This window comes from Elaeis guineensis, chromosome 6 (assembly GCF_000442705.2).
Source record: "Elaeis guineensis isolate ETL-2024a chromosome 6, EG11, whole genome shotgun sequence".
Classification (NCBI taxonomy): Eukaryota; Viridiplantae; Streptophyta; class Magnoliopsida; order Arecales; family Arecaceae; genus Elaeis; species Elaeis guineensis.
The window spans coordinates 92,019,117-92,033,924 of NC_025998.2; the positions used below are offsets into that span (position 1 = coordinate 92,019,117).

The 14,808-nt window shown below is 39.0% G+C and overlaps 1 protein-coding gene across 5 annotated transcripts in view; it reads left to right on the forward strand.

Moving 5' to 3' along the window:
• The window catches only part of LOC105035247 (2-oxoisovalerate dehydrogenase subunit beta 1, mitochondrial), a 39,293-nt gene extending 24,871 nt beyond the window's left edge, over positions 1–14,422 (forward strand). For 3 of the 5 annotated variants that reach the window (XM_010910731.3, XM_010910736.3, XM_010910729.3), the window contains 2 exons: positions 14,046–14,144; positions 14,235–14,422. In XM_010910731.3, coding sequence (XP_010909033.1) covers positions 14,046–14,144; positions 14,235–14,270 — 135 coding nt within the window. In that variant the 3' untranslated portion in view covers positions 14,271–14,422. The remainder of the gene's footprint in view (positions 1–14,045; positions 14,145–14,234) is intronic. The other 2 variants (XM_010910730.3, XM_010910733.2) reach the window with 2 other exon arrangements.
• Positions 14,423–14,808: the final 386 nt, after the last annotated feature.

The window sequence follows — 14,808 nt, forward strand, 5'->3', positions numbered from 1 at the left end:
ATACGCTCTCTCTTCAGGAGTTGTCGGACAATCCTTCTTTAGAGAAAAATTCCATGGCCTATCGGTAGATAGCCCTTCTTGAAATTCTCTATGCTGAACCTCTTCAGCACAGTGTCTATGTACGTGGACTGGGATAACCCAAGTATCTTTTTAGATCTATCTCTATAGATCTTCATCCTTAGGATGTAGGATGCTTCACCCAAGTTCTTCATGGAGAACTGTAATGACAATCCAACTTTTGTTCCCTGTAGTGCGGGGATGTTATTCTCGATAAAGAGAATGTCATCTACGTACAAGACAAGGAATACCACAACTAGACCATTTGCCCATTTATAGATGCAGGGCTCTTCTCCGTTCTTAACGAAGCCATTCGTTTTGATCACTTTATCAAAACACATGTTCCAACTCCAAGAAGCTTACTTCAATCCATAAATGGATCTCTGAAGCTTGCACACCTTGGACTCATCTGTGGATGTAAACCCCTCAGGTTATATTATATACACCTCTTCAGTCAGCTCTCCATTCAGAAAAACTGTCTTTACATCCATCTGCCAGATCTAATAATCCAGATGGGCAGCTATTGCAAGTATTATCTGAATAGATTTGAGCATTGCCACAAGGGAGAATGTCTCGTTATAGTCAATACCATAATGTTGACGATACCCTTGGCAACCAAACGGTCTTTATAGGTCTCCACCTTTCCATTTGCACCCCTCTTTCTTTTGAAGACCCATTTATACCCAATGGGTTTAACCCCTTCAGGTGGGTCCACCAATGTCCATACATTGTTGACCTTCATGGACTCTATTTCGGATTTCATGGCTTCAAGCCATTTCTCAAAATTAGGTCTCTGCATTGCATCCATATAGGTGATCGGATCTTCATCGTTCTCATCGAGTTCGATGGGATCACCATCTCGGATCAAGAAACTGTAGTATCTGTCCGGCTGACGCGGTACTCTATCGGATTGTCTTAATGGTGCAGGTACATTGGGCTCCAGATCTGATCTAATCAAATCCGACTCAGGTTCAGCTATTGGTGTCGGGCCTTCTACCTGTTGAACTTCATCAAGTTCAATCTTAGAGGCAACGGTTCCTTCACCAAGGAACTCTTTTTCTAAAAAGGTTGCCTTAAGACTGACAAACACCTTTTGTTCATCAGCATGGTAGAAAAAATATCTTTTGGTCTTTTTGGAGTACCCTATGAATGTACATTTGTCAGACTTAGATCCAAGTTTATCTGTAACTAACCGTTTGACATAGGCCGGACACCCTCAGACCCTAAGGTGTGAAAGTGCTGGCTTACACTTTGTCCATATCTCATATGGAGTCTTAATTACAGACTTACTTGGAACCCTATTTAACAGATAATAGGCCGATTCGAGTACATATCCCCAGAAGGATATCGGCAAGCTAGCAAAACCCATCATGGATCGGACCATGTCAAACAGAGTTCGATTTCTCCTTTCAGACACACCATTATGCTGTGGTGTTCTTGGAGGAGTCCATTGGGAGAGAATCCCATTCTCTCCTAGATATGTGAGAAACTCACCAGAAAGATATTTCCCTCCTCGGTCAGATCGAAGAGTTTTAATATTTTTTCCAGTTTGTTTTTCTACTTCATTTTGAAATCGTTTGAACATTTCAAATGAATCCGACTTATGTTTAATCAGATAGACATATCCATATCTGGATAGATCATCCGTAAAAGTGATGAAGTAGAAATATCCACCTCTAGCACTTGTGCTCATGGGCCCGCATACATCAGTATGACTAGGTCCAAGAGCTCAGTAGCTCTCTCACCTTTTTCAGTAAAAGGTAACTTGGTCATTTTACCAAGAAGACAAGACTTACAGGTTGGAAGTGATTCACAATCACTGACTTCGAGGATTCCCTCTTGAGTCAACCTGTTTATCCTGTTCTTATTTATATGACCTAGCCTACAGTGCCATAAGTAGATATCTGATACACTATCTAATCTAGGGTGCTTGCTTGTAGAATAGACTACGTTAACAGGTTGTGATAACATATACACAGCATTGTTCAAATGTCCACAAAAAATAGTAACACCATTCATAATGATATTACAAACTTGTTTCTTTATTGAAATTTCATAATCATTTTTGGCCAGAAGGTCTACAGAAATAACATTTAAAAAGAAACTGGGATAGAAATGACAATCATTAAGAACAATGGTATGGGACTCAAATACAAGTTTCAAGATTCCTAATGCTAGAACTGGAACTGGTCTTCCATCTCCAACATTCAGGAACTTCTCGTCTTGCTCGAATCTCTTACTGACCTGCAACCCCTGCAACGAATTGCAAATATGGTAAGGGCTACCGGTATCCAATACCCAGTCAGTTGTATCACAAATAGAGAAATTGCAACGAGTTATCATATAAATATCTTGCCCAGCAATAGCTTGCTTCTTTCTCTGCCTGTTCGGATCTAAGGAGGCAATGTACTGAGGATAGATCCTCTTCCAGTGCCCCCGCTTCTTGCAAAAGAAGCATTCAGCTTGACTCTTATCGGGCTTGATCTTTCTGGTCTGGCCCTGCACAGATGTTCCAGCCTGAACTTGCACCTTCTTCACTTTCTTCTTCTTGTTCTTTTTTCCTTTCTTAAAGGGTCGAGAACCAGAAGACGAACCTCCCACTAAGTTCACCGACTCCTTGTGGAGTTGGTGATCCTTCTCAAAGTTCTGAAGCAATCCCAGTAACCCTTGGTAGTTTACTTCAGGCTTTGTCATTCTATAATAAGTGAGAAATGGGAGATAGGACTTGGGTAGCGAGTTCAGTATTGCATCTTTCTCAAGTTGCTCATGCAAAGAAAAGCCGAGGTTGCTCAAACACTCCATCAGCTCGATCATGTACAATATATGATCAGTGACAGAGGCACCATCCCGCATTTTGGCGTTGAAGATGGCACAACTAGTCTTGTACCTTTCCATGTCATCGGATGTGCCAAAGGCATCCTCCAACACTTGAAGCATGTCCTTTGGCTGAGTCGTCTCAAATCTGCGACTGAACTCGTCGCTCATGGCAGCCAGCATGATGCAGCGCACCGTGGTCCGATCACTGAGCCACTTCTGGTAAGTGTCTCTGATTGTTCCATGTGCATTGACAGCTGGCTCAGATGTAAGATCCGTTATCACATATAAGATCTATTATCACATCATCGGGTGTGCCAAAGGCATCCTTCAACACTTGAAGCATGTCCTTTGGCTGAGTCGTCTTAAATCTGTGACTAAACTCGTTGCTCATGGTAGCCATCATGATGCAGCGCACCGTGGTCCGGTTACTGAGCCATTTCTGATAAGTGTCTCTGACTGTTCCATGTGCATTGGCAGCTGGCTCAGGTGCAGGATCCGTTATCACATATAAAATCCGTTCATGCTCCAGGACTATCTTCAATTTTCGGTACCAGCTACCGAAGTTGGGTCCCACCAACTTATCATTGTCCAACAATGATCGGAGCGATAGGGTAGGGGCATATCTGCACTAAGGAAAACCATAACCTAATTAGTAATTGATTCATTAAACCTAAAGATTTGGACTTTAATCAAAAGGTTTCTTCTACTATTTTATTCGAATTGGTAGCCTCTACCTCCAATTCGAGGAATTATCCTAATTTCTTAGTGGGTACTAGAATCCACTTAGACTGCACACAAGCCCAACTTTGGTTGGCCAACTCATGTACATCTAAGGGTAGGTTCATAACCAATTGTTTCTCTAAACAATTTCTAGTAATTTTATTTTTGCTCCAGTCCCTAATCAGTAGGCTTTGGCTTCCACTGAAAAGGTCTGGTTAGGTCCAACCATTAATATAACCATACTTGGCCCATCTAGCCAATGAATGATTAGGCCCAACTTTGGTTGGCTAACCTAACCACCATTTAGAAAGATGCAGTCAAGAAATCATATTATGAATGATAATTCCATCAACCGATAAGCACCAAGCCTTTGGGCCTCCAATGATTATCCAACTGATGGACCCTTTATCATCCACTTAATGGGAGGCTATGATCTAGTTATCACCATAACTATTTTATTTTAAGGACCTAATAATTTTAGAGAATTTAATTGATTTAGAGAATGAGGTCAGATGAACCAGCTTATCATGATTTTCCCACTGGCTTCACTAAGTCAGCTTAAGGGAGACCATTAAAAGGGCTGATCTAAGAGCACCTAAATCAGTCACATTGATTTACCTAGCTGACATGGGTCTACTCGAATAGTCAAGTGATCCGATCAAAACATAATTTCACCAAGAGGCCAGATAAGTTCGATCGATGGGAGGGTCTGCCAAAGCTTGCCTTAGACACCATCAGAAATGGTCAGGTAAGCGGGCTCTCAATTAAAAACCACCGATCTGGTTTATTTTAGACACCAACTGGTTTAATTAGTTTCGATTAGATCAACTTAACAGTTCGTGCTAGATCGCTTAGCCAAGAATCAAATCTATTTGGTTCTCGTTAAAGATATAGACTTGACCAACTACAACTATTGTAATTGATCTAGAGAATCTTTGACCTAATCTAAGACAACAATTGATTAGATTTAGTCAACTCTCTAATTAAGTCCATTTTTAATCTAACCTTAGGTCTAATCCAATTAATGGACCTAATTCCCACTAACCCATTAACCCAATGTGTTATGGTTTGTGTCTTAGGTTCTTTAATTCACAATCCTAGAACCTAATCAAACAACTTCTTAATTCTCAATTAAGTTTTGGGTTGAGGGTTGGGGTTCGACTTTTCGAAAACAATTTTCATGTTTGTAAAATATTTTTACAACATGGTTCTACCAACCAAGTTGCATGTTTGATTCATAATCAAAATGCAAATGAAATAAGTATGAAACTACTTTAAATCTAATCAAAACAGATTCATGTAATTGAAACAATTTCAATTTTAAACTGTGTAAATTTTTCAGACAAATATATGATGGTTCTTTGCGCGGGAATTATTAACAAAGAGATTTCATTTTAGATTTAAACATCTTTTAAATCTAATAAATCATAAATTTAATCTAGATCACATCTAACAAATTTATGATTAAAGATAGATCTACACGAACTAGGACAATCTTTGCACTGTAAGGGGTAAACCTTACAGCAGGACAACCTATAGTTCGTGATTAATCTAAAAATTTTAATTTCAGATTTAACAATCAGATTATAAATTAGATATAATCTAGAAAATAATCTAAGCATGTATAAATAATCATGTAATAAACAATCTGGGCTCTGATACCAATTGAAGGAACCAGATCTAGAGTTTCATGGTTAGATCTTAAAATTTTTTCAAGATCAGGCAGCGGAAGATTAAAATAAATCAAAATTTATTTTATAAAATTAAAGAATCTCTAGATCTAAGATCCTATTACATGATTATTACATGGTATTAAATCAGAAATTAAAATATAAAGAGCAAGAACTACATGTTGATCATATCAACATGTTTCTATACTACATCTAATGTATGTAAAATATAAAAGATCAGATCTATTACCTTGCAAGTTAGACGTTCTAACTTTGCTGATCCGGACTTGAGGATGATGTTGCGAGCCGCACACGCGTCCGACCTCTAAGAGTCATCCACACGAGCCCACGAATCACGATCAGAAGTCCTGATCCAGGAAATCAGCACAGTATGCTAGTACTGTGCTGATTTTTCTTCGATGGTCGATCAGATGCCTCCTTGATTTGGACTCTTCCAAAGATGAGAAGTAGGAGGAGTTTTAGATGAGACACTCTCAGAAAACTTACAGATGGAGGAAGGGAAGAGATGAAGCCATCAACTCTAGAAGAATATCCTCTTCTTCTTCTCTTTGCTCTAACCCAGACACCTAGTTTTGTGTCTATTAGATCTCCACGCCCCAAGACTCTTTCTCCTTGATTTTTGGACGCCCTAAAGGTCTCTCTTTTCTCTGTTTTCCACAAAAATTTCATGAAAAAATTTATTTTAAATAGAGAGATATGATAGAGTCCTTGTCTAGGTCAAATATCTAGTCAAGGATTATCCAAACATGGTAAGACAAGGGGTGCCCAACTTTTGGGTGTCCCCTTCTTTTTCTGCCGTGGAGTTGGGCGCCCCCTCTCTTTTCTGCCGTGGACCACCAGCAAAGGGCGCATATTATGTGCCATAAAAGTCAAGAAAATCCAAAAAAAATTTGGATAAAATCAGTACCATAAAGAAAGAGTTTTGGTTTCCTAAAACTCTATCTCATAGAATTTGAAATTCAAACTAATTTCTACTTTGATATGATCCACAACCACATTCCATGTAAGAGAGAAAGAGAGGACAGTTTTGGACGTGCGTGAAGAACTGGGAGAGAAGGTTTTGTCGCACAAAATAAGAGAGAGTGGGCGTGGGATAAGAGAGTGGGCGCGGGGCTAGGGTGGCGCAAGGTGGAATCCTAGTCTTACTAGGATTCAATCTATGATTTGTTCAAATTTGGTTTCTTAAACCAAATCAAACCAAAATCAAATCAACCTAATTAAAATAGGTCTTAATCCAATTAAGAGCCTAATTTAATCAGATTAAATGAGATTTAAATCTGATTTAATTTTCTAATCAAATTAGAAATTAGGTTGACCCAAGTCCTATTTGAACTAGGACTAATTTTTTCTTACACTTGGCTTATCCAAAAAACCAATTAGACTTGATCCAATCATCCCCAAACCAAATCTAATTAAATCATATTTAATTAGACTTCATCTCAGTCCTTTGGCTTAATCAAATTAAGTCAATTAGCAATCGAATTGCTAATCGATTTTCTTGCAACACTTGCACTGGGTTAAATGTCAATCGTATTGATCGTTTAACCCTAGAACGATTCTTAATCGTTGATCAACCATCTGATCAGATCGTGAACTCTAATGTGTGTGACCTCATAGGTCTGAACCTAAGCCGGTAGCACAGAAACAAATTCCTGTACCAATCGAAGTGACCATTTAGCAATGGTACCCGACGGTCGGATAGGTCGAATGTGTAGAACATCCTTAGAATCCATGCGGATATAGTTTTCATATAATTCATCCCCTTGACCAAAATGCTCATAGGACACCTCAGAGTTCCACTGTCAACTCTGATCAGATTGTCCACATTGTATTTCAAAATATCAAATCCATCTGATGGATTATCCTGACCAAGATTTTGCTAAATTGAAATACAGCGACTCATTCTTCTCCAACTTTTGGAGTGGTCAATCCCATCTCGATCACACTCTAACTTCGCAAGTAGTTGACTGTGCCCAGAAGCCTTCCGTCATTGAATTAGAAATTCAGTTAGTCCAGTACCAAAGCACAGTGAGTTGCTTGCAAGTCACTGAGGCGATCTCAGGTCTAAGAGACACTCATATCTATATCCCATTAGAGACATTCTCGACGACAGAATGCTCTGGAGTTGGTCACGTTCAATGACGATGTACCCTTATATCTCACCTGTATGCCATACCAGTGTCTCCACACTCCTTGGTTAAGAGGACAACCAACCCATATGGCCTACAGCGAGCTATGCTCGATAGAAGCTGTTGTCCTTATTAACAGCCCATCATTTGATCGTGAACAGTTTTAAGGACTAATCGATAAATCCTCTTTTTATCGAACCTAAATAGTCCTAAGGACTTCATCACAACAACGGAGTTCATTAGAAGATGAAAACTCGTGATGAAAATGCCAAAAATATATTTTATTTATTAACAAATTAATTACAATACAAGGTTGCTCAACCGTCAACAGGTTGACGATTGGCTTTTGGGACATATTTCCCAACATGTAGAACTACTAAGAGGCAAGACAATGGTAGGATGCAAGTGGATCTTTACTGTAAAGTGCAAGGCAGATGGAAGCATTAAAAGGTACAAGGCCAGACTTGTTGTCAAGAGGTTCGCTTAAACTTATAGTATTGATTATCAGGAGACCTTCACCCCAGTTGCAAAAATAAACTCAATTCGAGTTCTTCTTCTCTCTAACGGTAAACTCCAATTGGCCTCTATACCAATTTGATGTAAAAAATGTCTTCCTAAATGGAGACTTGGAGGAAGAAGTGTTTATGGATGTACCACCCGATTTTGAGGACTTGGGGACCAAAAAGGTATGTAGACTGAAAAAAATCTTTGTATGGACTTAAACAATTGCCTAAAGCATGGTTCGAGAGGTTTGGGAAGGCAGTAAAAAGCTATGGTTATATCCAGAGTCAAGCTGACCATACACTGTTCTTCAAGCACTCGAAAATTGGTAAACTAGCTATTTTGATTGTGTATGTAGACGATATAATAATGATTGATGATGATAGTGCCGAAATTGTAGAACTTAAGAGAAAACTTGCACAAGAGTTTGAGATCAAAGACTTGGGGGCTCTAAAGTACTTCTTTGGCATGAAATTTGTAAGATCCAAGGAGAATCTTCGTCAACCAATGAAAGTATGTCTTGGACTTATTTAGTGAAATTGAAATGCTCGGATGCAAGACAGTCGAAACTCCAATAGAGCCCAACTTGAAGTTGCAGCCTGCAGAAACCGAGGTGGTAGATAGAGAAAAGTACCAAAGACTTGTGAGTAAACTCATCTATTTATCACATACTCGTCCTGATATAGCTTTTGCAGTGAGTGTGGTAAGTCAGTTTATGCATTCATTAGGATCAAAACACTTTGAGGCTGCCTACAGAATCTTAAGGTACCTAAAGGGGCCATCTGGAAAGGTATTGCTATTTCAAAACAGAGGATATTTGCAAATACAAGCTTACACCAATGCAGACTGGGCAGGAAGTGTAACTGATAGAAGATCAACTTCTAGCTATTGTACTTCTGTGAGAGGTAATCTTGTTACCTGGCGAAGCAAGAAACAGAATATGGTCATCAGAAGTAGTGCTGAAGTTGAGTTCCATTCAGTAGCCCATGAAATTTGTGAGGTGATATGGATAAAAAGATTACTTGAAGAATTAAAGTTTTTTTATCCCCTCATCAATAAAAGTCTACTGTGATAATAAAGTTGCCATCTCTATTGCTCACAACCCAGTCCTTCATGACAGAACAAAGCATGTAGAAGTGGACAAATATTTCATCAAGGAGAAGCTTGACGATGGAATAATTTGCATGCCATACATTCCAACAATTGATCAAATTATTGATATTCTCACGAAGGGGTTGTTTAAGAAACAGTTCGAGGATCTAGTAAGCAAGCTTTTGCTATGGAAGATATCTTCAAGCCAGCTTGAGGGGGAGTGTGGAAAAAGGGATCGAATCACACAATCAGTGGAATCTATTTTTTCTGTAAAGAAACTGTTTCCTTTTTTATCTAGATTAGGAATATTCTGTAAATATTCTAGAAATATCTTATAATATTCTAGGAATATCCGGTAATTAGTATAGGAGATTATCTCCTAGTTTGTTATATTCTCTGCCTATAAGAGGAGAGAACTAATTGTAGCTGTATATACAGAAATAAACAATCATTTTCACATCTTTTAGTGCACTATCCTATATCAAACGTGACATATTATACTGGTACCGAACTGAGACTTGGCATGGGCAGCATATCAAGTTTTGATATATCAAACTAATCTTTGTATCAAGTGTATTAGCATTGTACCAGCATAGTATCAATACGGGGTCTGATATCGAGTCGGTGAATTTTGGCTCAATAATGTGATATGGGCACCACATCCCATGCTAAACTACGTTGCTTATGTGTAACTAGAGTAGATTTGAAGGATCGGGTCATTGGTGAGTGGGAACTTGAGTTAACCTATCCTAGTAGGGCATCTATTATGTGCCCTCTATCTCTAGATCAATTTTAATGAGCTTCCAATTGACTATTCTCTCAAATATCGGATCAAGAAATTGGAGAAGAGGTTCGGCTAAAGAAATAGTCTAAGGAAAGGTTTAAGTTGTGTCGGGTTAAGCAAAACTAAATCGGAGTCAAACCCTAAGATCTACCTGGCTTCGATTGAAGTGGGGGTGGCCAACTAAGAAAGGGGCTATCCCCTGCTTTCCATGTTAGCACCATTAGGTGGCACACTATGTCAGGGTGCAATGCCTAGAAGAACCGATACCTAAGTAAGGGTTGTCTGGTCCCCTTCCTCTCTGGTAGAGTCCGACTAGGACTCTAGCAGCCCTAATGGAGGCACCCAAGAGAGAAACCCTAGGACCTCCCTCCTCTATAAATACATAGAGGAGGTGCCCTAGGTTTTCATGTTAAGCTAAAAGAAAAAGGAGCGATGCAAGGAGGGTAAAGATTTTCTTTTCCAAGAAAAGAAGGGGACAAAAAGAAAAAGACTTGTTCTACAATAATAGAGGAAGATCTTCTAGTAGTGATCTCCTTGGTTGTGGTTGCTAGAGATTCAGGGCTAAGCAAATGTGTGGAAGATAGAGCATGTGGACTGAAATGGCTGAGGATAGAAATTCTTAGAGAGTCGTGTGCTTCACGGCCTTAGTCTCGCCCAAGAAAACAAGAATCAACTCTATAATCACCAATATGGGGAGATATAAATATCTTAAGCCTATATGCATGCTTTTTTAAGTAAAAACATCATAAATAAAGATCCTAAAATTACGCTACAAATACTTTGGTGATCTCCCCTATTCCATCATCTTGATGATAAGATGTTGAAAGAATTCAAAAGTTCAAAAAGTACTAAATATATTGTTAAGACTATTGAATGAAAAAAATATTTGAGAGCAGCTTTTTCAAGCTCAAAGTATAAAAAAAGATATGTATAAATATCCATTCATAATACATAATTATGTATACTAATTTATAATTGTCAATTTTTGCTTTTCAATATAAGTGAGTTTTATGTAAAAATAATGCACTCAACCATTAGACCTACATCTACCACCAAGTTCAATTGTGGGGTTGCAAAATGAAAATTTAATCTATTGAATGTGATATTGATGATCTAAGATGCCTCATAATAAATCATATATTTTGGAGACCCCTTCCATTGCATCAAATCACTCAAATCATCATGTTATATGATGCCATTAAAAATTGTTAAATTTGAAATGACTTGATGGATAACCAAAACATCTTGAAAGTATGGTTTTCTTTGTTAATAGAAAATTGATATCATATATCTTTAAACCTACTCCAACATTGACTCGTGGTGGTGTTTACATCACGTGTCAACAAAGACTTCAGGTTGAGCGTAGCCAGGTTGTCAATTCAGTCTTCTGCTTCCAAAAAAAAATCTAAATCTTTGTTATTCCCTAATGTCTTAAACTACTACATTTACCTCTCTCTTTCATTGATTCCTTACCAACTTCTTACAAAACCTCTCCCCCATGGGCAGCTTAGCTTAAAATATAGTTGGATCACCCCTTTTCGATTATTCCTCGCATAGTTGTCACTTAATCTCTCTCTTAGTTACTCATCAATGTTTCTACCTAAATATGGCTGAAACAACCACCTCCACTATCATAGCTCATGAAGCATAAAAGAAGGACAGAAAGGCAAATCAATGATAATTCGTTGCTAGTTCTCCAACAACTACTAAAAGCAACTCCATGCCAATCTTATTAGTAGGCTCCCTCTTTTACCTCTCATCCAAGAAGAAGGCTGGAAGAAGAGGAGGATCAACAATAACTGGGAAGAGATCGATGGTAACAACATTTTCCTCTTTTGGTCTTCAGCAATGATTGGCAAAAACAACTCCTTGGTGATGATGGATGATTTTTTGGGATGGACCAACAAAAATGATGGCTCATAAGGTCGAGAGAAGAGGGAAGTTAAGGTAAGGCATAGCATGGCCAATGATTTTGTGTCACTTATTTATTTTCTTTTCCTAGTTGTTGACCCATGTGAGTCATTGGATTGCTTAACCTGTGTGGTCCGGGTAGTTTGCATAACCATAGTCAAAGGTTCAAACAAGATCTTTCATATCGGTTGATAAGACACCATACTTATACTGAATTGATATCTAGTTTTGTATCGTACTCAAGGATCGCTGACTCGGAATCGGACCCTGTATCAGCTAGCCGACAGTACGAGACAGTACGTCTCCATATCGGATTGTACCAGGCCCGCACTGACACAGAAACGGGGATGAACTGGGGAGGAAAAGAGATAAAGAGAGGGAGAGAGGGAGGGAGAGGGAGAGAAGGAACGGGTGGCTAGCGGAGATGCTTGTGATGGCCACCAGAGGGCTGCTAAGGCCTCCCAGGCTTCGCAGTCCTCTGCGAGAGAAACTGAGAAGAGAGAGATAGAGAGAGGGGAAGGGAGGAGAGAGGAGGGAGGAGAAGGCGGCATGGAGGTTGCTGGGTGGTTGTCGGGTAGCCTAAAGCCTTCCACAGTCACTGCAGGTTTGAAACAGGGGCTTTACCCCTATTTCATTAGATTCTTTAAAAAATTTGACACACAATGAAGCCGACAATGGATTTTATTAAAAATCTAATAAATTCATTACTGGCTTCACCATGTATCAGATTTTTTTAAAAATTCGATAAAACATGGGCAAAGCTTCTGTTTCAAACCTACAGTAGTAGCGAGGGGGTTTTGGGCCATCCGACGGCCCTTCGACGGCCTTTCCACCACCTTCCCCTCCCTCCTCTCCCCTCCCTTCTCCTCTCTCTATATCTCTCTCTTCTTAGTCTCTTGCAAAGGACTGCGGAGACCCGGAGTCTTGGCAGCCCTTCGGGGCCCTCAGCAGGCCACCGCTAGGCTTCTCCTCTTCTTCCCTCCCCTCATTTTTCTCTCTTCTTCTCTTTCCTTCTCCCTCATTTTGTTTTTGCCGGCGTTCCAAATCACACGCCTAAACCATACCGATTAGCCACTGGTATGGTTCAGCATGTCCTAAACCACTTGGGTCGGGCCGGTTCAGCGAATGATGATCGTACCAATACTTGGTATGCCTCATCTTTTTGTATCATACCACATATCAATGTTGTAATAGGATGGTATCGGTACGAAACTTGGTATTGAGACAGTGAACCTTGGGTTCAAATAAGTTTCTTAAATTTTGGGTGCCAATATGAACCAACCTACAAGTTACGAGTGATTGGTTGACCTGGTCAATTGGTTAAACTTGAGTTTTACAACATTGTTTTGTATTGTTAAAACAAATACACATGTATATACTTTGATTAATATAAAATTGTAGCAATGGTAGGAGAAGCCATCCAAGGCCATTACGCTCTTCTATTTTCTTATTATCCTCCTTTATTCATCCAATTGATGGTGCACCATTTGGGTTCCCTCAGTCTCATAACTTGATCATCTGCATTATATTCTCACGTTCTCATTGGCCTCCCATGGCTCCTCCATTCTAATGTTCTGACCAATCATTGTGATAGTACCATTTGAATAATAGAGAATGGAGAAGAGAGAGATTGAAGTGATTCTTTTCTTCTAGAATTTCTTTGATAAACCCGAAGACAACCTAGACTTCTTGTGTTCTCTACCTGAGGTAAAGGCTGAAAGATCATATCCCTAAAGCTCTCTCTCTCTAGAGAGAGAGTATGTTTGTTTGTGTGAGATTCAGTATTGGTATGACTCTCTCTATTTAGATCCCATTGGCACTACCATTGTTTTACGGACCTCAATTGCTCTCTCTCCCATTCTTCAATTTTCACTATCTTGGCACCAACCGACATTTCCCTTCTTTGCCACCATCGTGGTGCTACTCCGTTCAACTCTAGGCATTTAAACTGATGAAATAAGCTCGATACTGAGAAGAAAGAACATAGCCTGCATTCATAAATATGAAACATAGTGCCAAACAAGAAACAAACGTTTCCTTAGGTTTCTGAATGCTCATTAAGGGGCTTGGATTTTTATCACAGGCAGGAGTCTAAATAGCATTACTGGAATATGATTGAAGAAAGGAAAAAGATTTTCATGAACAAAGGATAAAGCCTTTGATGTGAAATAGTGCCCAAAACCATCATATATGCATAGCTTGAGACCTTAAGCCTGTTGATTTTGCTTCAAGCAGTCACACATGTAATAGAAGCCTCTGCAGGGTCAACTAGGTTCATCATTTTTATGAATTTTCAGACCCTTTTACAATCTTGTGATTCTGGATTCTGATTGCTTGCCTTAGCATGGATTGCAGTTGGAAGCACCGGTTGCCAGAATATGTGGTCTTGATACTCCCTTCCCTCTTGTTTATGAACCTTTCTACATGCCAACCAAGAACAAGGTCTGAATATTCTGTGCATGCTTGGGTGCCTGTGCTGTTCTGGCTTGTGTGCTTGCATCCACTGACACTGGTTATTATCGCTCTTTGCAGGTACTCGACGCAATAAAGGCAACTGTAAATTACTAACAAGGGAATTCTGTCAACAACTACCTTTTCTATGTAAAGAGCCCCTTGACTTCACATCCTCCATTGAGATAATAATTTGTATCTTTTCCTCCAAGTGGAAGATAATTGGTTTAGTACAATAAGATTCCTCTAAACAGCAATATTCTCCATTATTGCCTGATTTTTCTTTTTGATATTGCTCCATTGTTTCCTGCTTTGATCTCACTGGTTTGTGTTACGAGTTGGCAAATAAGCTTCTGTATAAGCACTTGCTGCAACCAAAACCGAAAGGTGACACCCACCCCATATACTGTGAGCTAATTTACTGACACACCATACACCGTGAGCTAATTTATAAATAAACATGACATTCTTTTATATGTAATATTATTTTCTGATAATTATAATACAAAGATTTTTTTTTAATTTATAAATACTAATACAAATAACACATGGAATATATTTATTATTTATTTACTTATTCCAAATTCAAGTTTAAACAAGCCAAGCTAAAGCAAGCCTGCTCCAGCTTTAGCTTGGTTGATGATTAATTGCTTGA